Below are 24,561 nucleotides of genomic sequence, written 5' to 3'. Positions count from 1 at the left end.
ATTTTATACATAAACCAGAATAATTAATTAATTTCGGCCAACTGGTGAAACTACGAGTCGCACCAAATACCAAAATGTTTGTTAACCAACAAGAGTGGCATAAAAAGGTTGGTAAAAAGGTAAAAAGGTAGCTCTTAAATTTAGTAAAGTGTCCATTTATACAGCTTGAATCGGAGTAACTACAACAGAAACCAAACTTTAGAGGGAAACTGCAAAACTGAAACTGTTCTAGTGAGCCTCCTGAAGCCAGGAGGGGAGCTCACTGGAGAGCATCTGGTGACCCTTGTTAGACACATCCCAGAAATATCACATGGGTCCACCACCTGCAGGGTTTTAGAGGCAAGTGTAACCTGGGTGGCAGGCAAGGGCGACAACCTACTAGTATGCCATGTCTCGACATTGTAGACTAGCCGTAAATATATGAAATGCAAGCACTGTGGTGGAGAAGATCACAGAGTTAGTACAGTTAGATAGTGATGGAGCTGCACCTACTTACTGTACTATACCTGGACTCACCTTCTGGCACAGAACTATCTCTGGAGATGGATTTGCTCAGGTAGGGAGGAAGCTCACGTGGCCGAGGCAGAGAGCTGCCTTGTCCGAGTCGGAGGCAGCGTCAGCAGTAATGTGGTCGTAACAGACTGCTGAGGTGAAGAGGGAGTGGAGCCGGAAGGCAAACCTGTCTATTCAGCAGCTGATTTATGTTTGAACCCTCACCTACAGTCATGGAGTTTGGGGAGAAGCTAAAAGAGGGGAGAAGGAAGGAGGGAAGGATAGGGAGCTCAGGCATCTGTGGGAGCTCAAGAGGTTTGGGCATCTGATCATCCTCTCAGGTGCCTGTCATTGGATGTATTCTTCTGGATCCACCTGGTAGGAGCCCCCCTTTTATGACACTTTGTGATGTATTTTTTAAATTTCTTATACTAAAAGTCCACTTTTCCTCTCAGTTTAATGGGAAATATTTCTAACAGATACCTGGAATACTCCTTATATGTATAATATCTTAGATTTCATGACGGTGTTGATGAATGAATTTGTAATAGGCTGAAAGTATACACCAATGTATATAGCCTACAGTGTACTGAACAACTTAAAATAGTACAGTAAGTAACTGGATTCAGGTGTGGGTTTCAGTTTTTACTCGACCTATGGTGCCACCACGTCTTACATCTGTTGTAAACAAGACGGTGGGCACATCTCCACTGAAAACATGAGCTCTCCAGTTCAACTTTGAACTACACCTTCTGTTCACTGCCATGTCCTTATACTGTATGTGGGAAATTACTTTGACTATACTCACAAAAAAGTAGGGATATTCAACTTTCAGGTAAAATGTATAGAAAATGTGATATTATACCATGAAAGTAGGTCATTTAAAGTAGAAGTATGGCAATTTCTTCATCTCCAACAATATATTGAAGCAAAAGCTAACAATAGTGGTGAGTATACCACAATAAAACATGTCAATGTCTGAATAAGTTGTCATGGACGTCCACTTCTCTGTCTTTCTGTGACTCTTCCAGTCTCTGTTCAACCAGCTGATGGACTCTCTGTGACACTCAGAGCTCAGTGGACACTTCCCTCTGACAACATCCCATCGTCTGAAGCTTCGACATGTCCAGGTACCGTTGATGGATTGTTAGGTTGTTGTTGTCTTGGTCTCTTGACGTCACAATGTGAACAGCACGATGAAGAGCACTGTTTCAACACAAACTCGCATTGAAGCAGAACATTTAGTGGTGGATTCATGGATCAGACACTCACCTTGTTAGAGAACATGCTACGTTATAAATACTAAAACACTGAACAGTTGGACATGTGCATTCAAAAGTTTAGAGAAGGTCAAATTAAGTTCACTTGTAAAGGTTATGATGCATTTTAGGTGAAATTTCATGGGAAAGCCCATTATCCCTAACTTTTTGTGAGCAGTGCACTGCATGTCGGAAGAGAAAGCCAAACCAGAAATATACTGCTATATTTCTTTGTGTCTTTTTAACATATATACAAAACATGAACAAACTGTCTTTTGTTCACTTTTTTTTCAAGAAATAACTTGTCAAAGTTTCTGAATGACCTCAAACCTACTGTGGCATTTCTGTGCTGCTCTTCCTTGTAGCTGACATTTGCACAGATATCAGTATATCTGTAGTAAGCTGATATCATCTGACACAGCGGCCTGGCTGATTTGTCCTGTCTCCAGCTACACAGTAACAACATGGCTCTTAACTGTCGTCACTCATCTGTGTGTAATTTCGGATAGATGATTAAATAAATAAACACCTGATCTGCATGAGCGCAGCTTTGCTTTTCCACATAGCTTCACGCTGAGCGGTTTGGGAGTAAATAAATCTGACAGTTATCTGAGGGGTTGTTTGAGTGATCAAAGTTTGATTTATTACCGCAGACGTGGCTGCGACACATGATCCAAATCATAGCTGTTTCAAAGCTGCAGTTTCTCACAGAGTTAGTACAGTTAGATAGTGATGGAGCTGCACCTACTTACTGTACTATACCTGGACTCACCTTCTGGCACAGAACTATCTCTGGAGATGGATTTGCTCAGGTAGGGAGGAAGCTCACGTGGCCGAGGCAGAGAGCTGCCTTGTCCGAGTTTCTCTCTGGGCGCTGTGAGGTTGTGAAGAGATTACGACTTGCGAGAGCATCCACCTCACTTTGCATCCATCACAAGGTCAGTCAGAAGAAGAGAATAAGATACTTTTTTTTTTTTTTTTTTTTTGCCAAAACTGGATTTTTTCTACCTGATCACCATCTTCTGACAACTTTCTTGGGAATCAGGAGTTTTTCTTATCATAGAGGCCGTTCTTTAGCTTGGGAAGATTGTTGAAATGCTGATGAAAGTTGATGAAAGTAGTTTTTTGACCATTTACAGATTTTCTACTTTGAGATACTTGGTGAATACAGATCTTTTTCTTTATTCTCTCATCCTTCAACAAGCCAAACAAATTCAACTGGGTTGAGCTGCTGTTTGAGTTGGAAAAGGCAAAAGAGAAAGAGAGAAAGAGGCATTCTCATTCCACACAAACATGAAATACGAGCTAAAATCTGAGTACATGTGTGCACAGATACGCTGGTATGTGTCCTCGCTGTCAGGTCACAGATATGCACGAGAATATCAGTGTCTGATACGGGTGCATTTAATAATTCAGAGCAAAGCTGGGGTCATATCTAAGATGTGTTATGAGGCCATTGTCCTCAGGGAGACAGAAAAGGACAGATGCATCGTTGGAGCAGTGAGGAGGCTTTCAGCGTGTAGAAGGGAGAAAAAAAAAATCAATGCTGTGAGTAGTGACTAATAAACCCCTCCTCAGTGGTCTAATACAGGGGTGGTTATTATATCTCCGAGGGCAACGCAGCATTGTGGGACTATTATTACTGTACAATTGGAGTGTGTTCTCATTCAGCGGAGGCCGAGGTCAGGGCCTGAGTACTTGTCCATGCACACGCTGTCGCAAATGATGAAGCGAATACAAATGTGCAGGGGTCCGCTCTAATGTTGACAGCGTGAGCAGCAGCACAAAAGGAGCGAACACAAACACTGTGCAGCCTCTCATCACGTTGTCAGTGTGTTTGTTTGTGCAGGAAAAAAACAAAACAAAACAAAACTAAGACTCTTCAGACAAAGTGTCTTATAATGTAGACGTTAAAAGTCTGAATCAGCTTTTTAATTTTCAGAGGTGAAAGGTCACAGGCAAAAGGTTGACCCAAATAGAAAAAGTTGTCATTTCTGCTTTATTATCACTTTAAATTAATACAAAGTTAATGTTTGATTGATGGTCTCTGTTGGGTCTTGAATCAAACAAACATGAACCTTTACGTCTTGGGAATAGAAGCTGTTGTCCAGTTACTTCCTCTGTAATTTGGATATTGCTCTTGGCCATATCGAGATTTGGATAACATTGCTATCTGCAACCCTAGATTTCAGATAAAAGTCATTAAACCACAACCAAATCTGTGCTTCTGCTCTACTGTGTCATGTAGTTTGAATGGTTTCCAAATGCGTCTTGAACCAGTTCTGACTCAAAAGTACGTTAAAGTTTCAGTATCTGTAGCAAAACGGTGTCAATTTATAATGTAAACTGTTTTTCTGTAATATGAGAGAAGTTATTCTTGATGTAATTAGATATTATAAAATGGAGAAAAAAAATCTGAATCATATCCGCATATTTTTGAACACCACAAATTATATTAGCTTGCTCTGTTTATGTATTTAATTAGTTATTTAGCAGCTATTCTCTCTCAGGTCTGAGTTAGGAAATAAGAAGTTGAATTAAGACTTCGGTCTTAATTCAGTGTCACTACATTAGTTTGTCAGAAACTAAAAAGCTTGTTTTTTTTTAAGGATGACATTTTTGTGGTAACAGATAATATCATCAGTGTCTGTTGATTATTTCAACCCTCAGACAATGATTAGTTATTTGTCTCAAAAATCAAGGCTCGGGTGGGCTCTGAGTGTAGTGTAATTAAACAGAATTATGAATCTAAACAAAGTTGATGAGGATGTTACCCTCACTGGAAACTAATTCAGCAAGATTTTCCATTGAAAACAAGGTTTTCCATAGTAAACAGCCTGTTAAAAAAGCACACACAGATATCCACTTATCATCAAATATGAGTTTATTTTTTTTTTATAAATCATTCTTACAAAATTGGCATTTATCTATTTCATTTGTGACCTCTATAAAAGTCTTCTGTTAATTACAAGGTAGGAGGGAGGAGAAGGCATCAGGACAGCTGGGCTTGACCGAGTCCTTACAGATCAACAGTACTACTGTACTGTAGTAGTGCCGATTGGTTAAACGCGATGCAGCTTGATATCGCTTGATAAATAATCCCCAAACAGGAAGTGGTCATGCGTGGTCGCCCTAGCAACAGTGTCCAAACACAAAGATGAAAACCGGGAGGAGGGGGGCGTGGGGGTTGTTTGTGATAAAAAGTATGGAATGCTGTGTCTCATCCAGTGTATGAAGGCAGGGCCCGTTCGTGGGGCCGCTGCACATGGTGCTATTGCTGCCCGTCTACTGGAAAGCCGCCCGGGACAGACCGTGCTCGGCATGTCAAGAACTCAAATGTTGATAAAAGGCACAAAACAAGAACAGACTAGTTTCCAGAACACATGCCGCCGCCGTCGCTATAAACACCAACTGCCTGGCACATTTTGGGTAAACCTTCTTCCATCTGTGTGTGTGTGTGTGTGTGTGTGAAGCGCAACTTGCATAATATTCCTCCGGATCAAATGACAGGCGTTTGCTTTTGTTTTTTCCAAGTGGGTGCAGAGGTTTTCCCTGTGGCCTCACTCACATCCATCACACTCTGATGATGATGATGATGATGATACACTGTACTGCACGCCAACTGAAAGATGGGACAGGTTGTTGTCGCCAAGTTTATCTGACCTGGAACGCACGGCTGTGAAAGAGGCAATTTAAACACAACTGTGTCAGAGCCCCAGACCCATTATTGTAATGCATCGGGGGGAAGATGTTAGGAGCCGAATCTGAAAATGTTTCCATCTGGTACAGGGGACCCAGCTGCTTATTATTTTCCATGTTTCAGTTGGCGTAGTCTTTATTGGGACTTTGCAATTTGACTCCCGTGGAGAGCCAAGATGGTGCGGCCCAATCCAATTCTAGATCACTGGTGTATGCAATCTTTTCAGGAGTTGAGACTGCACTACAACGAAGCTGAAAATAGTCCCTCTCTCTTTCTATCTCTCTTCCTCTCTCTCTCTCTGTCTGTCTGTGTGTGTGTGTGTCTTGGGGGAGTCTCGTATGAGAAAGTGGAGCGAATGTGATGGACGTTTCCCTGGAAAAACCACTGCACATTGAAAAACATAATATGAGCTTGTATATTGGCATCTGTGGATTAATGTGCACAGTGTGTCAAAAATAAAATGAATAAATACCATTAACTCCCCTCAGCGATGCAGGATCAGTTTCACGTACTCGCCACGTCATCTCAAATCGTACACAGTCTTTTTGTTTCCCAAAAAAATAAATATATGTCTATGTACAATGCTGACAGCTGCAGGGATTTGAAATGGGTGGTGTTTTTACTTTTCTTTCTTTTGCTGTTTTTTTTAATTCATTTTTTTGTTTAGTTTTTTTTTTTTTTTGCAAAGCTGGGGGACGTGGTTCTCTTGAGATAATCAACAACAGTGATTCAAACAATCTGACATAATAGACTTGATATGGATTCAAACAACATGGTTCTGTGAGGATGAAATGGGGACCAGATGCAGATCAAGTGAGAAGTATGTTTTTTTTTCCCATAATCACATAACTGCAGATGATCGAAAACGTTTTTTGTTGTGATCATAAAACTGATAATAAATCTCTCCTGGCCAAAACAAAAATAGTTATGATCCAAACTTCAAGTCCTAGAATGTAAATATGAACATTATATTCAAAACAATGATGTGAGGACAAAAGAAAAACATGATAGTTCTGCTTGGTTTGATATGACCTGTAGCTTTGGATACAACACTTTTAAGCATGAACATCCCCATTGTTGACACTGTGAAGGCTTTACAATACATTTTACATAAAGTCTTTGTAGAACAAAACATAAACAAATGAAAAGGTTTAAAAAAAATGTCATTGAATGTGTGACACTGATACTGATGGATGTTGATGACAGCTACTGATTAACACACACACATTGAAAAGCTTTGGCTGAGACATTAAGCTGAACGCCTGCCTGACAGAAAGGCCACTAAAAGCACGCTGCTTTCATTCAAGTGTCTGCAGACTAAATGTGTGTGTTTGTATGTGTGTGTGTCTGTGTGTGTGTGTGTGGACTGTCTGTGCTCTCGGCCTAGAACCTGATGATGGCGCGCAGCAGCTTTCGCCACGAGCCAGCCATTTTCTCCGACAGCCTCTCTCTTTTGAGCGATCAATTAAAAAGGTTGAGAGAGAGCCTGCTTTAGCATTTTGATCTGGGTTTGTCAGATACCAACAAGGTAATTTAAGGTGCAAAATGCCAGGCGGCTTTATGTGGCTACGACAACGATACGAGCAGCTGTTGATGAGTAAAAAGGACAAGCAGGACCGCAGGGGAGGGTGTGTCGGGGAGGGAGGGAGGAGAGAGAAGGTGGGTGGGGGCTGTCCTCCCAAGGCTAGCATTAGCCAGCAGGTCATGTTTGTGGGTCGCTGCTTTCACAACACAATGGTCCATAATGTTAGAGTGTTTCATCAACAGCTTGTCCCCCGGGAATAAAACAGCACTCCAAATGAAATAGGTTTACCTAATTGAAGCCCAAACGTATCTCTGCCTGACAAATGGAGGATAAAACCTTCTGTCAATTTAATGGCGCTGAGGTTCTCTGATATGTCACAGGGGGGAGAGAGAAAGAGACAGAGAGTGAAAGCGAGAGAGAGAGAGGGAAAAAAAAAGAGAGAAGTAATGGTGGCAGGAGAGCCACATCGGACTGATGACTAGAATATTTCAACGCGAGAGTGTCAGGCATTTCAGACTGATGTAGGCAACGTGATGTGCAATAAACAATTTTAAAGGCAGACCCTGATGTCAGTATGGCACTGATGAAAAAAAATCTCTCTGCGACACTCCTGTGAAATGATGCCGGTCACTAAAGACCTGCTATATAGTCTGAAATTTTCTCCCTGTAAGGATAGTGCTCTGAGTCCGTGCAGGAAGTTAAAGGAAAAAAAGATGGGTGAAACGAGTTTGGGTTAGAATGCAGCGTTCTGCTCCATTTCATCCAGAAATGTTCATTTCACTCATTCCGACGAAGGGAAAATGTACTCCGCTTGAGCTTATGGTTGGATGAGCCAACTTTTCAAGGCTCTGTACACACGACACACACACACACACAAGACATACACACACACATACACACGGAAGAGTGAAAGTAGAGAGTTGTGAAGGGGTAAAAGAAAACACGATGAAAGCAAGTGAGGAAAAAAAAAAAGATAAGAAAAAGTACAAATGCCATGGTGGGCATGAGAGGAAAATGGGATATGAAACGAGATGTTTTTCTAACTTATCGTAGTGATAACAGTGAAGCAAATAGACCATTAAAAAAGCCATATCAGCACATCAAGGAATGAGCCGAGGATAGGACAGATGTGATGTTTTCAGACTTGAGGCTCAAGGATGTGTGTCGATGGCTGAGAGTATAAGGAGATAATGGCTTCTTTTTCTATGAAAACCTTGTAATAACAGGTTGGAAACTGCTGTTAACCTTTTCTGTCTTACGAAAGAAAAAAAAAAAAGATGATGATGCTCCGATTCAAACGGGTTGACAAGAGCTGATCTGTACAATGAAATGAAACCAACTAAAGAACAGGATTTGCTGGGCTGTAAAGCAAAGCATTTTGGTTGTGAGTCCAGTATTATATATCCTGATGCGGACTGAGAGTTGCTAGGGGCGACCGGTAGGATTTTGCGGTGCGTTGGGGTTTGCCAGGTTTTGCGATTGTGGACACCTTCCCTCTTCTACCGTCCTGTACATGTGCCGAAAGAGCAGGAAAGTCAATGTCGTCCTTTGTTCATGTTGTACAAAAAAATATTCTATTCAAGAGTTCTCGTCGTCAGTAGTGTGTGCTGCGTGTTTGCACAATTGCGAAACATACAGTACTGTTTGGCTTGTCCATCAGTTTGTGTACTCCTCTTTGTCCTGTCTGTGTTTGCGTTTTTTGTTTGTGTTGTTCAAATCCAAACGCCATCTGCTTGTTACCTATTCATCCCTTCCCGCGTCAAGTCCTGGCAGCAGCGGCGCTGTGATCATTGGCAATGTGCTGAGTGGAAGACAGAGCTGTGTCGCTCCCCGTCCATCCTGCTGTAGTCCGACTACTCCTTCTACTCTCCACTGAGTCAGTCTCTCGCGCCTCCCCCTGCGTGGGTTCTCCCCCGAGGGGGCGCCGGTCCTGTCAGAGCCTCTCGATGTCCCTGTATTTCTTGCGAAGGATGGAAACCTGGTCCTTGAACAGGACCGGGTCCAGTCTCATCTGGGAGTGGACCAGTGGCATGGCGCCAAACCAGCTGGCGAATTTGTTCATGCAGGTCTGTCGCTGGGCAAAGTGGTCCGGATCAGCCCAGCGAGAAGCCCTCGAAGACTGATGGGAACGAAGAACCGGAAGAAGAAGAAAAGACAAAAGCACAGGTTTAGTCTTGTGGTCACTGCTATAAATAATAATTTCTAAACATCACTGATTCTCAAACCATAATGTTTATAAGAGGGTTTTCTGTAGTCGTTAGGGTGGGGGGGTACATGGAAAGTTTGTTGAGTAACTAAAAAAGTGAGAAAGATGAAAAAGATTTAGGATTGAGTTGAAAATCCACATACGATTACTACTAAGTGTGTTGCTGATCTTTAAATGCATTTTCACAGTAACCTATTTTTCAAGTTGCCGAGTCTGTTGCAAGCAACCCCTGAAAACTACAAGTTGCAGTTCAGAATGCATGAAATCTTGTTGGCGAGTGAGCAGTGGAGTAATATTTGGAACTGTTATCTTAAAGGGGAACTATGCAAGTCGGTTGCTTTTTTCGCTGTTTTGGTCCGTTTTTTTTCTCTACAGGGCTCCCCCTACAGTTTCAGAGTGCATATTTTCACTGTCAAAAAAAAACTCACTGCTAAGTCATGCGCATTTGTTTTCAATGAAGCCGGCAAGAAGGCAACCTGTGGAGTGATACCGGGTGTGAAACATTAACAAGAGATGGGACACCGGGTCGGAGGCGCTGATCTTACAAGGTTGGTTTTCGGCCAAGAGACGCTAGGTGGAAGGAAGAGAGCTTCCATTCTCCTCGTACCAACTCATTTAACAATTATGCCAAAGCTGTTTTATTAAGGTTCAAATCTTGCATAGTTCCTCTTTAAAGTATTGAAGAAGTAGTTGATAAATAGCTGAAATAGCTCAAATTAATGGGGTTGAAATAATTGTCTGAAAGTAATGAAAAACAGTTAACTGAAAATGATGATGAATAGTTGAAAAAGTTAGGTAAAATCATAAATAGTTATCTAAAAACAGTGAATAAGTAGCAATATCTTTCAATTAACATCACTATCACTACAACACCACTCATGAGTCATGATCCGCTTATTAATTAAATATCTGAAACGTGACTGGTGGGGTCAGGGAAAGTGTAGAGCTCTAATCCTGTTGGGATGTGGGTGTAGACACCAGAATAAAACAAACACTACTTTATGTCAGTGGCAGGAAGGAGACGTAATATTACACAAAAAAAACTGACAATGACAATAATCTGCATTGTTTCATTCAGTCATGATATACAGTCATCTACTGTGACAAGAGAAAACCATTAGTGGCTGGCCGCCGACATTAACGTTTCTCAATAAATCATCAGCTGGATCATCTTCTATGTTTGGGAGGCTGGATCCAGACTGAAAAATGATTACGTAATGCTTTAAGACTGACACGACTCTTTCTTTTCTCTGTTTTTGGCTCTACGCTGTTAGTGACTTGTCCTATTTACCCATGGGTCGCACAAAAGACTTTTAAGGGAATAATTCATGCTGTTCATAAAGCAGCAAGGGTTCTCTCCAGCTGAAAGGCCATGACACACACTCAGGGAAGAAAACAACACTGGCTTCAGCATGAATCACGACTTATACAGTACTGTACAAGGCAGAACAAAATCAAAAGAGGATTATATAACATGAGTGTTTTGTATTCAAGGTTGTAAAATGGCTATTTTGTTCAAATCAATAAAAGTTTGGTTATTTAATGCACCAAATCACTCAACTGGGAGCTGGGGCTTTGGATAACTAGTTCTTTTAATCATCAGTCTTAAAAAATATCCACCAAAATGAGGTGTGAGAAGAGTTTCAGTGCTCTTACCTGTCCCATCATAGTCTCCTTATACTGTTTCTTCTGTGTGACCTTGATGGGCGGCAGCTTGGTGACAGCCGAGACCAGAAAGTTCATCAGGATGTCCTCACAGTTGGCCAGCTGGTCCACCATACTCTTCAGACTTGTGGGTAAGTAATTAGTGTACAGGTGATGGTAATACCTGGAAAAAAGGTACCACTATGAGTCAGAATAAGAAAAGAGAAGACAGTGTAGAGCATTTCTTTTCAACGTAGCTGACGGGAAGACAATCCATGGAGTTCACATACGTTTTACGATGTGTATATTTGTGTAATCTTATCTGTCATAAACAAGAGATTTCGGGTTATGGGGCGTGTTTGTGTCGTAGAGGGATCAGAGGCGCTGATCTTGCCAGGTTGGTTTTCAGCCAAGAGACGGCAGGTGGAAGGCAGAGAGCCTTCATTCTCCCCGTAACAAGTCATTTAACCATCACAATTACTCCGAAGCTGTTTAATTAAGGTAAAAATCTGGCATAGTTCCTCTTTATGAAATATGTCTTCACAAAGGTGATGATGATGTGGCACAGAAGCCAGAACCAAAGCTAAAACTCAAAAGGTTAAAGCATATTGCAACATAATTTCCTGGGTGAGGTTTGTTGATACATTTACAAGACTGTGATGGAAGTTAATTTTGTTCAATTCAAATTTAATTCCCTCTCCTACTCTCTACTAGTGCAGACATTAAACCACAATGTCATTTACCTGTCCCAAATAGTTAAAGCAATTAAATATGTCATATTAGTTTGTTTCCTATTTCCAATTTCTAAAATACAATGATCTGCTATTTTTTTAAACTTGTAATATTTAACTGAACATGTGTGGGTTTTGAACTGCTTATCAGAGGATACAAGACATTTTAAGTATTTTCTGACATTTTATGGAGTAATCAATAATCCCCCTTTAAAAATAAATTAGCAAAATAACTAAAATATAGTGATTTGCTCATTCAAGAATATGTCACCAAAAAAACCCCCAACATATTTAATGCTCACAAATGTTAGACACCTTTACGTTCCAGGTTGAAGCCCTCGGTCTAAACTCTGGGTGCAGCAACCGGCTAATTCTCCATGTCCCTGGATGGATTGAATGATGGACTTATTGAAAGTGATTAAGCGTTGGGCTCCAGTGATTGGCTGACTTCAGATTAATGGACTGCTCCCATCACAGCTGAGTGAAGCCATATTAGAGCTGACAGGGCTGTAGTTTAACTAAACGCGGGAACGTCGTGCAGCAGACAAATTGACATTTTTTGGGGATAAAACATACCCACTGTTTCCCGAGGCTGTGCTACACTGAACATCACACCTACTTTCAAAATCTACAGATCACTGCATCAAAGTTTTGTATCAAAAGAAAGACGAGTGAACACTGGAGAGCAGAGCGGAGTGGAGCTGTGATCCCCGTATAACAGAGAGGGAACAGAGCAGAGGCAAGGAGCATGAAAGAAAAGAGCAGCGCAGAGCAAAACAGTCAAAGGTGCTTCACACGGAGGAAAAAAAAAGAGGTAAGGTGATTAACTATCGTACCTGTGGTAGATGGCGGCCCCGGTCAGCACCATCGAGTAATCATTTGTCCATTTGGATGTGTAGCCCCAGCGCTCCTTGTTGCTGTCCCAGAAGTGGCTGCGGGCCGGATAACCAACGATGCGCTCTGGGAAACTCTGCCAGACAGTGAAGGCAAAGTCCACCTGGGCAGAGAAAGATGTGAAGTTTACACATCATGATGCAAAACATGGTGTTTGGGACATTTATTAATTTATTACGTAGATGCGTGTTGAGTACCGCTTGATGGTGCAGTTACCAAAAGCATGTCATCAGATTAGCTCAAGGACCCTTTCATCGCTGTCAATTAAAATAAGCTTTTATTTCAACCACTTATCCGTGACTTTTCACCATTTAGCTGGCTGTTCTGTATATGAATCACATATTATATCGTTTAGCTATTTCACCTGAACCCATTATGTATTCTTTCATTAATAGATTTCCATTTTTCACAACTGCACTATTGCCAAATACATAATAAAGGATGGACCAGCCGGAGGGATTTCCCAACCTGGCAACCACTGCAATAATTGAGCTTATAGCTCATACTGCATAATATTTGCTTTAAAATAATCCCCAAAATTGTAAAACAAAACAATGATGAAACTGGCAAGAGATAACTCTTGAAGACAAAACGTTGAGAAATGAAATTTCGCTATGATTAGTATCGTTGAGATGTGAGCTTTCTGAGTTATTTATAGTACATGTTGTGTAAGAAAAGAGAGAGAGGGGGGGAAGAAGAGAGCAACTATAGGGAGAACTAACAAAGGAACTGCGCACTCAAACACACTTTAGTGAAAATACAGCAGAGGCGAAACCTCATCAAACACAAAGCAGTCTTTCCTAAGCAGCTGCCTGCAGCAAACTTCTGTGGCAGCGATCAAAGCATTCAATCAAATAATTAGATGAAAACATCACAGAGGCCTCAGTGACTCCACTCTGCATTACATCACAATTTACAGCATTGTCCTGTATTGAGAGAGGATGCTTATATTAATGCATACACAAGTCAAATAGCACCATAAAACATAAACAACATTATTTTGAAATCCCAAAGGAAAAAGAAGAGCTCAGAGGCTGTCGTTTTTTTCCCTTCAAGTAAAAAAAGAAAGATGGTTCAATTATATTACAGTTGCAGGAAGAGATTTTCTTTTGATGGTGCGTTGTTGTTATAAGTCTACAGGATATTGGTGTCATATTCACTTATTTTCAAAGGAATGACTGTTCAAGAAGTGCTAAAACTTCTTTCAGGAGAACTTTTATTGTGAAGGACAATCCTCTCGCTCACTATCTTGACTTGAAAGGTGAACAAAGCCGAGAGAAGAGAAGGACCAAACAAAGATTTTGTTCTTAGTGAGAGGCCAACATTTCCACTTAAGTCACTTTTCAAGCACTTTTATATGACAGGGAGTCTGTTCAGAGATCTGTCGTTGTGTTTTACTCTTAATTTTTTCTTTACTTGCTCCATCATTGATGTTGCCTCGCTTCTAAAACTTCAGGGATTCTTTTTGTTCATGAACCAAAATGTCTTCATGGGAGAAAGACGGGTCAATTTGGTTTTTTTTTTGGGAGGGGGGGCTGGATCTTCCCTTCACTGCCAGCTCTGCCTTGCCATCTTGATCCTCCATACAAACAGCCTTTATGAGATCTAATTCTGCACTGTTCAAAGCAGCATCTGGCTTCCCATGGTGCCGCGCCAAAAAACGTGTCCCCAGAAAAAAAAAAAAAAAACAGCAATAGTCCCGGCAGCATGTGGAACAAAAATGCCCATAACAGTGCTGTTCTCGAATGGGGGATTGGAGAGGTACAGTGCGATTACATGCGCCAGAAGTGTGAAGTAGAAAATGGAAAGAAAGGGAGAGAGGGAGAGAGAATGAAATGAAGGCGGAGAAATGAAGGCAGATGCGGAGAGGGAGAGCAGAAAGGCTCTGGGAGTGAAAGTTAGAGTAGCTTTAAGAGATTTAAGAATTGAGCTGCAGAGCGATAACTTGAAAACACCAGGGACAAAGAAAAGGAAAGATTAAAAAAAAGAAGAAGAGAAAATGCAATCAGAGGGTTGAATTCGGTACAGACAGAAAGTTTGCAACTTTGTTTTGTCTCAAGAGGACCAGACGCCAGAGACACAAAGACACAGAGAGAGAGAATATGTTTCTGTTCTACTCTAGTTTATCACATTAAAGATACCTCTGTGGTGGACAGCACGGTGTCTTCGTCCAGGCTGAGGACAGCATCGGTCACTATGGTCTCGTAGGGCAAGAAGCGACTGCTCATCACCTGCAGGGGGAGACACAGAGCAAAGAGGGGGATAAGAATAACAACCAGAACACAAAGGGTTACAACCTCTTTAACCAGCATGAAGTCATGATCATCTGTTTGGATGGGGACATTAACAATGGCTGGAACAAAGTTGAGTCTTTGTTTCAGAGTGAAGTTTTAGACGTGTCCCCGTTTTCAACAAGCTGCATGTTTTCCAAAGCAACAGTGCGGAGGTGTTGATTCACACAGATGACAGCTTCCATTGGACTTGATTGAACTTGATATTAATGTTTCCATGGAAACATTTCATGCAAGTTTCTTTTTCATTTATAAGATATTGTGCCTAACATCAGTGGATGGCTGCATTCTTAACAACCAAGTCAATTGTCTAGGTTGAGTTCATTATTGCTGAGCTTGTTTGCAATTGCATGTGTTTAAACCATAGACTGTATATAAAAGGTTTTAAACATGCAACATGCTGTAGATGCAACACTGACATGTGTTCCTCTACAGTATGTTGATAGGCTATTTAAACACATGCAAACTCAGAGTGACAAAAACTTCAATTTGGATTCATTTAGTCATGTTTCTGGTCCTAAATTCCCTCTACAACAACTTTTAATGAGCTTTTCGGCTGTTATATGCTCCACTTTGTCAACAGGCTAGCTGCTAACCTGAGCTCTCAGTTGTTTGATGCTCAGGTAATGGTATACACTTGGTTTTAGCTATCTTGGGCTGAAAGATGCTAAAAAATTCAGTATAGCCAAGCGGTAACCTGCAAAGCTGAAACAAGAAACCAATACTGAAGCATAAAAAACTGCACCGCTTTCAATGTCCACTAGAGGCTGGCTCCAAAAGTGAGTCACTCCCAAACTAAAAGACCAAATCCATTGCAAAAGAAACAAACAAAACAAACATTTACAGCCTGGTACAACGTTTTTTTTTTGTCTCTGCTCTATATTTATTTTCTTGTGTGATTGGTTACATTTTATATAACTCACTCGTTTAAATTTTGTCAAAGTTCTGCATAATTCTGGGGCCACTGACAGTCAGTATGTAACCTAAGTCTTGGCTCCTCCCATTTTTGGACCAGCCAGAAGTTCGGCAGCGTTAGGAACAGCCAAGATGGTGACGGTAGTACAGCCCTCTCTTAAAAAAACCTGTCAGAGAGGCTACATCCATCTTTATTTACTGTCTATGAGTAGAGCTGAGGTGGGCTGCACAGGGGGAGTCAATATGTTGCTACACATGAACTCTTTCTTATAAACGTGTCATATCTATTGTTAATACTGTATGAAAAGGTGGATCCTCGCCACCCAAAGCTCACAGGCCGGGGAGTGGCTCTACCGTTGGATCGAGAGCTTCACCTCAAGATAAACTATGGAATAAAAACTCCCTCTGCTTCCAGTTATCTACTATATGCATTTTTAATGGTTCCTCCCAAATTCATTGCGATTCAGGGGAGACACGGCACGACATCAACAAACAGCAGCACACAGAGAAGAGGAGAAAAGCCAATATCCTCCTCTTTACTGCATGCTGCTCCCCGTTGTTTTCAACAGTGATAGAATGCTGATGCAGGTTTCCATTACTGCTGCAGAGTTGTCTGTCTCCCCCAGATCAATACAAACACATAAATGCAGACAGACACATACACTCTGAGTCATGTGTCCTACATATGGCACAAATTTACTTTTCAGTTTTTTTTTTCCTCCTCCACTGTTGAAAACAGAATAAGTATATTTAATGGTGGATGAAAACCAAACTGTAAAACACATGACAGTCCTTGAATATTTACTGGAAGCAGAAAGAGTGATGGTGGCTGGCCAGGGCCTGGTGGGTGGAAAGATGGAAAGATCAACGTCTTGAGGATATTTAGATGGGAAGTCTTTGGTCTGTTGCGGCGCTCGGATGAGAGAACAGCAGCTTCTTGTTGACGGAGTGTGTATGTGTGTGTCTGTGTTGTAAACTGGATGTGCGCTCGAACTCGAACAACCTCCCACACAAACGAGAAACATCTAATGAAAACATAGCTTTAATGGGTGTAACAGCACAAAACATCCAGATACACAATACCATACATGCACACACGCCTTGAAACCCCTGTTACTCTGTTATTCAGCACAGCTCTGAAGGTCAGGCCTCTGTGAGAATAGTTGTTCTTTTAAAACACCACCTGCACTGAAAAGTCGTTACATTTACATTTAAGAATAGTCAGTGTTGACCTCTTTTCTCTGTAAACACCTGGCATTGTCTGCCTGCTGCGCTCCAGCAGGGTGACCTCACTCTCCACAGGTCTTCATCACTCCTACGGCTCAGGGCAGCAGCACAACACCGAGGAAAATACAAGAAAGTCTACGTGGCTGCACTGATAAGCTGTGTAAAGCCTGTTATCCGTCCCAGGGCCGCAACTAATGATTACATTTATTACCAATAAACCGTTAACTGTGCAAAATGTCATAGAATGGTAAAAAAAAGAAAAAAAAAAACCCCGTCTGTCACAGATTCCCTGAGGCCAAGGTGATGTTTTTCAAATTGCACCTTTTATATGGCCGACAGTCAGGAGCTCAAAGAGTCACAGTTTACAATGATAAGAAAGGAGGCATTGAATCTGGTTTATTAGAGGAGCAGTGACTTTCTGCCAGAACCACAGGCTGCATCAGTCCATTAGAGTTACTGACAGTGTCAGTAATTCATTAAACGTCGTAATGATTGGAGGTGATTCGACTCCCTTTGTTCGCATTCACAACACGAGTCCATGAATGAAACTGGCTCTAATAAATCTGCTGATGAACTTTGAGATTCACAGCTAAATAAAATGGAGAAAAGCAGCAAATCGGCACATCAGAAAAAGTTGCTGGCAGAGTTTTATTATTGTTTTTTTTTTTTTCTAATCGGTGATTGTTGCATTTATTAAATGACTGATTCAGAAATAACTTCAACTAATTCACACTTATTAATTTTCTTAATTGTTTCCACAAAAATCTGTTCGGCTTGTTGCGGAAAACATTTTCATAATTTCTGCCATTTTGAAAGTCTCTTGATGAAATCAATACATTTCATCTCATCTCATCTAAAATGACAGATTTTTTCTAATTTATTTCAGACCAATTTAGAAACATAAACGAAGAAAAACTGAACTCACATGGACATAGTGATTTAATGACCACAAATAGTGATTAGGGGCTGAATAAACATTTCCATCCTGTTTAAAGGGCTTTAATTCAAATAACATCCGAGGACGATGTGCTAACAAATAAACTCTGAGATGCAGAAGGACCACATTGTCATTCTGTGTGGAACAGAAGTCAAAGAAATCTGTTCATTAGTTTTCAAGACATTTCATTAAAATCCACAATGGTGAAACTTTGGAGGATGACCAGAGGTTCAGGGCGAATCGTCGTCAGGGAACCATGAACATTTTTGGTTGTTGAGTAGATGTTGAGATGTTTTACAGACTAACGAAAGGATTAATTGATGGAAGGATGGATCGGTAGACTGATGAATGAGTGGACGGACTGATAGGTGGATAACTCTCAGTCCTGCAGGTAACGGTGATCTGAATGCTCTGTAAACTTAAACCTACTGCAGGGAAATCACTGCAGGTGATCAGATCAATAGATCAATCAGCCAATCAGAGGACACACACAAAAAAACAACAACCAAAGCTTTAGCTGCTTAAACTGGGAAACTGCTCCCTCTTCATGAGCACAGTCCTGACAGAGCTGATGAGGCTGATGTCAGTTGTCGGTCCAGTTTCTGAAAACAGCGTTGGCCGAATATTTTGACTTTGGCTCATATTCCAACAGGGTGAAAGAGCTGATGTGAGGGAGTGACAGTGACAGTGTTTACGGATGAAGAGAAGGAGGGAGAGAAATGAGAGAGGAGAGACAACAGTACTCTCGCTCTCATCACTGAAGCTCCAACATCCTGTGGGCACGACGAGAGAAACAAAACAACGCTCCATGTTTTCTTCTACCAGAACATGTAAAATACTGAGAAACAACAGGAGGGGGGAGAAGAAGACAGGTGAAAGTGACAGAAAGACAGAAGCAAAAAAAACGTGGAAGAGGATGAGAGGGGCCGGTGTTTGAACCCCCCTCCCTCAGATGGTTTGTAATGTTAGAAGTGCGACGTATTAGCCCGGGGCTTCGCGCTGCTCTCCAGGAATGTGAGCTCGTCGTGCAGGAATCTGCCTCCAGCACTTCACCTCCTCTCTGAAGGACAGTGGCAGCAGCGGCAGCAGCCAGGAGGAGACACGAGGAGCGAGGACAGAGGAGGACCACCAGGGTGTGTAAACCACATTAGGCGCTGCTGCTGCTGGGATTCTAACACGGCTTAAACCAACAGTCATAAAGCTGCTTTTTGGCCCTAGAGCCAGAGACACGGAGAGGACGACGCGACAGAGGGAAGGACAGAAGGGGGGGAAATAGGGGTTTTGGTTGGAGGATGAGATCTGTGTTTTTTCTGTATTGTCAACAAATCCTGTGAAAATACCAAAGCTAACAACGCCACCACGTCTGTGTCGCTGAGCCCCGAGCTCGTTTGTTCCTCCCGAAGATGCAAATCTTTTAGAAATAGCTTTCATGTAAATGGTTTCATCTTAGAAAAATTGGGTCAGTGGAAGTGAACAGTGTATTTGTTGTGACTATTTTTTAGTGGCAGATTAATAATACTCTTTCAGGGCTCTACTGACTATATACAATAGCAGTAAGTGTGTGATTACTGAATGTCAATAAATTATGTACAGTGTAGGAATATGTCATGTGATTTTAATATAAAAAAAATTAAAACAAATGGAGCTTCATTGTGCAGAGAAATTATCTCTATAGAAAAAGACAGTGTTGATGTGTATGGTGTAGTTCAAAAGATTGATTAGAAAATGGCTTTGAAAATGGAAAAAAAAACACCGAAGGAGGTCAGTTTTTCTTTTCAGATTGAAGTTGATATGTATTATTTTTAAAAAGTGAGAGAAAAGTCAAGGTAAATTGCATTTAATCACATTTACTGTACACTGTACTATTAAGTAAATGACAAATACAGCGAAGCTAAGACGACATATAGTGAAGGACAGTCATGGCTCTAACTGCAACATCTCTGAACCTCTTAAAAATTTACAGATTTTTTTTGTCATTTTCACTGTGAAATTTTACCTCAACAATAAATAAAGGAATTCTCTGAGATATTTTATTCCTGGCTTTGTATGTGACTTCAGGAAAAGAAAAATATATTCTCAGAAAATAAGATATCGACTGCTGACTGAAGAGATAAAATATGAGCAAATCTAAATAATTGTAAAAAAGAAAAAAAAGAAGAAAGAGGCACAGAGAGAGAAAAAAAGGGGGGAAGGAGGTGCATTGTGGGAACTCACGGGGATACAGTGATAAAGAGAAGGGACGAGATGATGAAAGAAAGAGAAATGATAAAGAGAAGATCTGTGAGTGAGGAACAGGATGAAAGAGAAAGAGGAGATAAGGAATAAAGTGGAAGGGAAAAAGGCAGAGGGATGAAAAACATTTCCTCTCCCTCTCTCTCCCTCTGTGGGGTGGAGGAACACAGCTTGGCTCGCCACGGTAAACATAGAGCCCGCCACAACCACAACAAACCACAGGCTGCCTGGCACACACATGCACGCACACACACACACACACTATGCCTGTTCTGTTCTGTTCTCTTTCTTCATGGACACACGCACACACACACACACACACACACACACACACACACACACACACACACACACACACACACACACACACACACAGATCCCTCCCGCTGTGATTGACAGCTTGGGAGAAACCACTCAGAGCCACAGGGAGAGGTAAACCATAAACCCTGCCTACCGCCGGGTGACTGACACTGATGTGAAAACCACTTCCTGTGATTGGCAGGTGAAGTTAAGTCCTCACGAGCGCGAGAACGGGAGAGCGGGAGACGACAGCACAGGATGAGTCTGTTGTCTGGGAATACAGATGAGCAACCAGATCCTGTTTCCTCCTCCTCCTCCTCCTCCTCCTAAAACTAAACCTCAACTGTGAACTTGGAGAATGACTAACTGAGCTCAGGTCAGTGTTTAGTGGGTGAGTGTCACCCAGCATGTCTGACCTTTGACCTGTACAAGGAGAAGGGAAGTCAACCCCTCCACAGAGTGTAAAAGTCTAATATGAACTTTATAATAAACTGAGCTCAGGATTGTGGTTTGTGTCTGACTGAAGGTTGACTGACAAAAACAAAAACAGGAAATATTTCCAGAACCAGTCATACAGGCAGAGGAAGAAACTAAACATCTCTCAGCTGCTGACATGCTGAGAAAACTGACATAACTTGTATCTTTTTTTCCATATTCACACATTCACCCACACTTTGATAAGTTTTTTTTTCTTCTTCTTACAATTTACAGGAGTTTAGAAATAAACCAAATACGTTATTTTAAAAGATTTATCACATTAATTCTTTGGGGTTTTTTGATCATGCCTCTGTCAGTCCTGTTCCAATATGGCGGCGCTGTAGGCACGTCGCTCCACAGCCAATGCGGCGTCTATGTATATATTTCTATGGACAGTCCTACTGTAGCTATAATAGGCTACATCCTGTGAGCATGCTCTTTAGCCTGGATGCTACAGTGACTCGGTATCGGAAAGTGATGATGAGATAGCCCAATCCCGCCATAGCTAACTGGTTAGCATGCTAACCTCAGCAGAAGAAAAGAAATGAAGGAGTTAAAACACGGAGACTGGTTTTCCACACAGCTCGAAACGGCTTTGGTGAGTGAAGGGATGGAGTTTGACTCTGAATGTTTATTCTGGACTTGTAAGCAAACAGCATGTAATGTTAACATTGTCTAAGCCGCTATAGCAACACTTTAAAACAGTTCCATTAAAGAGAAAAACTAAACCTTAAATGTAATTAAATAAATGCTGTAAGTTGTCTGCGGGGCATATTTGTTCTGCATATTATTATTGTATATTACAACTCTACTGTAATTTATTTCTCCAGAGAGATTTTTTGACACTTCTCCCACTTAATTAGATATTTAGTCATGGCTAACATAAGGAATAAACAGCGGTAAATACATTAAAATAAATAACAGCTAGCATATGCACTCGCCCATTATTGCGTCCTTATCTTTCCTAACAGTGTGCATTAGCCTTTCAGCCACACTTTCTTCCCAGTGTATATTATTCCCATTACTGAGCTTTAATTAAAACCGCACAAACTGTCCTTTAATGGAATCAGTGCAGCACAAATCGAAACTCATTAACTCGCCGAAACTCTCAGACTGAATAAAATGTGCCAAGATACACTATATTTACAGTTTGAGAATATGCATAAGATGAGCTATGTAATTAGAAATGATAGTGATCGCACCTTAGAGAGGAGAGTGTTACACTGTGTGTGTATGTGTGTTTGTGTGTCTCAGCTCACCTTGTTCTCTCCCTCGATGACGATGACGGGCACTGAGGTCTGAGGCCAGCGGTGCTTTGCGGGGAGAGGCTTGTCACAGTTCCACAGGACAATGATCTGAAAGACAGAGAGAAGACACACACACAAGGCTCTTATTACCAGCACCAAGTACCTGTGCTGCATCTAATTTGATTTCCCCTCTGAGCAAAAAAACAACTGGCAGACACACCACAAACACTACACGCGGCTTGTTGCTGAATCACCCCACTGAACATGTGACATTTACGCACCCCGCGGCCGGCAAATGTCACCTTATTACAGACTGATTGAACGTTAAAGAGCCAGAAGGGCAACGGAGGTGATAAAATATTTCCAATTATGTTTCCAGAATGGTTTGTACAACTCAGCCCATAACCGCCCGACCGGCAGCCACTTTGTCAGGTAGTTATATTTCTACAACACATTTCTCCAGCTCATATTATCTCCTCACTCCATCTCATGTTTTACATTAAGAAGTTACACGTTTTCCGGCCACAGACGTATCATGTTTAATGTGACTCACTCTGCTGCTCAGCGACCTGCAGGTCAGCCGACATGGAAGTGTCACACGAAGTTAACCTTCCCCATTGACTGTGCGGCGACAGCAGACCTCATTAATGTTTGACGAGAAACACACACATATACACACACACGACATGACTCCTGCCCGACCTTACACACATTTACACGGCCCGCTCTTCTCACGCATATCATATTTTATGTAGTTTAAGTGACACGGTTGCTTTTTCGCTACTCATTGTAACTCTCGCGTGCTGAGTCGACGAGAGGAACGCTTTGAATTTAAAGTGTTTTCTCAATGGATTAAACAGTAAACTGAGAGGACGCGTCAACATCCAGTGTGTCAGCTGACCTCTGCCCTGCTGACACGTCCTTAACCCTCCAATTGACCCAATCTGTTCACATCCTTCCTTCTTTCCACAATCCCTTTTCCCTTGCTTCCTTCCTTCCCTTCGTCCTTACTTCTTCTTCCTTCCTCTTTTGATCCAGTTGACCTGGTCTGTTCCCTCCCTCCATCTTCCTTCCTTCATCCTTATTTCTTCCTTCTTTTTTGAATCAATCTGTTCCCTCCCTCCATCTATCTTTCCTTCCCTTTTCCCTTCCTTCTTTCCTCCCATCATTCCCTTTGTCCTTCCTTCCTTCCTTCCTTCCTTCCTTCCTTCCTTCCTTCCTTCCTTCCTTCCTTCCTACCTTCCTTCCTTCCTTCCTTCCTTCTTTCCCTTTGTCCTTTCTGCCTTCCTTCCTTCTTTCTTTCCCTTCATCCTTCCTTCTATCCCTTTGTCCTTCCTTCCTTGCTTCTTTCCCTTTGTCCTTCCTTCTTTCCTTCCTTCTATCCCTTTATCCTTCCTTCCTTCCTTCTTTCCTTCTATCCCTTTATCCCTCCTTCCTTCCTTCTTTACCTTTGTCCTTCCTTCCTTCTTTCTTTCCCTTCGTCCTTCCTTCCTTCCTTCTTTCCTTCCTTCCTTCTTTCCCTTTGTCCTTTCTGCCTTCCTTCCTTCTTTCTTTCCCTTCGTCCTTCCTTCTATCCCTTTGTGCTTCCTTCCTTTCTTCTTTCCCTTTGTCCTTCCTTCTTTCCTTCCTTCTATCCCTTTATCCTTCCTTCCTTCCTTCTTTCCTTCTATCCCTTTATCCCTCCTTCCTTCCTTCTTTACCTTTGTCCTTCCTTCCTTCCTTCTTTACCTTTGTCCTTCCTTCCTTCTTTCTTTCCCTTCGTCCTTCCTTCCTTCCTTCCTTCCTTCCTAACTTCCTAACTTCCTTCCTTTCGCCCTTCCTTCCTTGACCCAGGAGGACAGCAGGAGGGTTAAACAAGTCAGTAAATGAATCCATCCCTAGTTCCAGTGTGCAGAGAGGCTCCGTGCTCCCAGCTGCGAGAACTTCCCCCTGCCTGCCGGGGTCAATATTGTTCTGACATTCATTACGTCACACTCAGCGGTTCTCCTCCGTGCTCTCTGCACCCTGACTAGACCTGCCAAGCTGTGAGGTGGAGGCAGCTGGATGTCTGTGTTAAGGTGTCATCGTGTGACTACAACAGGTGTGTGTGTGTGTGTGTGTGTGTGTGTCTGTGCAGGTGAACCAGACAAGAAGATGAAGATATGTGACTCGTAGAAGAAAAGAAAATAGACGGAAAACACAAAGAGGTGTTTGATGAATTGCAAATTTACCTCCACGCCATATGAACACAGATAAAAACGCCAAACACGCATTGTTCGCGAGGTTGAATCGGAGTGTTTGTCGTGGTGAGATAAGGACAGGTACACAGTCTGGATGTCTGAACACACAACGGCGGCTGAGGAGCGCGTTAATCCACTATTACAGGCTCCTATTCCTGTTTGATTAGAGAGACAGATGGCATCTCCGTCAGCTCAGCAGCCCTCCTCCGGGGGCTGATGGCAGCATTGTGTATGTACGCCTGTGCATGTGCAAAGAAGAAAAGTG

General features: G+C 41.9%; 1 protein-coding gene across 1 annotated transcript in view; it reads right to left on the bottom strand.

Annotated features, from left to right (window-relative positions):
- Positions 1–4,623: 4,623 nt before the first annotated feature.
- ext1b (exostosin glycosyltransferase 1b) overlaps positions 4,624–24,561 on the bottom strand; it is a 118,462-nt gene continuing 98,524 nt past the window's right edge. The window contains exons 7-11 of the mRNA XM_083982007.1: positions 22,090–22,185; positions 14,593–14,682; positions 12,394–12,554; positions 10,839–11,010; positions 4,624–9,095 (exon numbers count right to left, since the gene is read on the bottom strand). Coding sequence (XP_083838133.1) covers positions 8,910–9,095; positions 10,839–11,010; positions 12,394–12,554; positions 14,593–14,682; positions 22,090–22,185 — 705 coding nt within the window. The 3' untranslated portion in view covers positions 4,624–8,909. The remainder of the gene's footprint in view (positions 9,096–10,838; positions 11,011–12,393; positions 12,555–14,592; positions 14,683–22,089; positions 22,186–24,561) is intronic.

This window comes from Trachurus trachurus (genome assembly GCF_905171665.1).
Source record: "Trachurus trachurus genome assembly, chromosome: 11".
Taxonomy (NCBI): Eukaryota; Metazoa; Chordata; class Actinopteri; order Carangiformes; family Carangidae; genus Trachurus; species Trachurus trachurus.
Note: the sequence above shows the minus strand (reverse complement) of the source record. Positions and strands in the feature narration are given on the sequence as shown.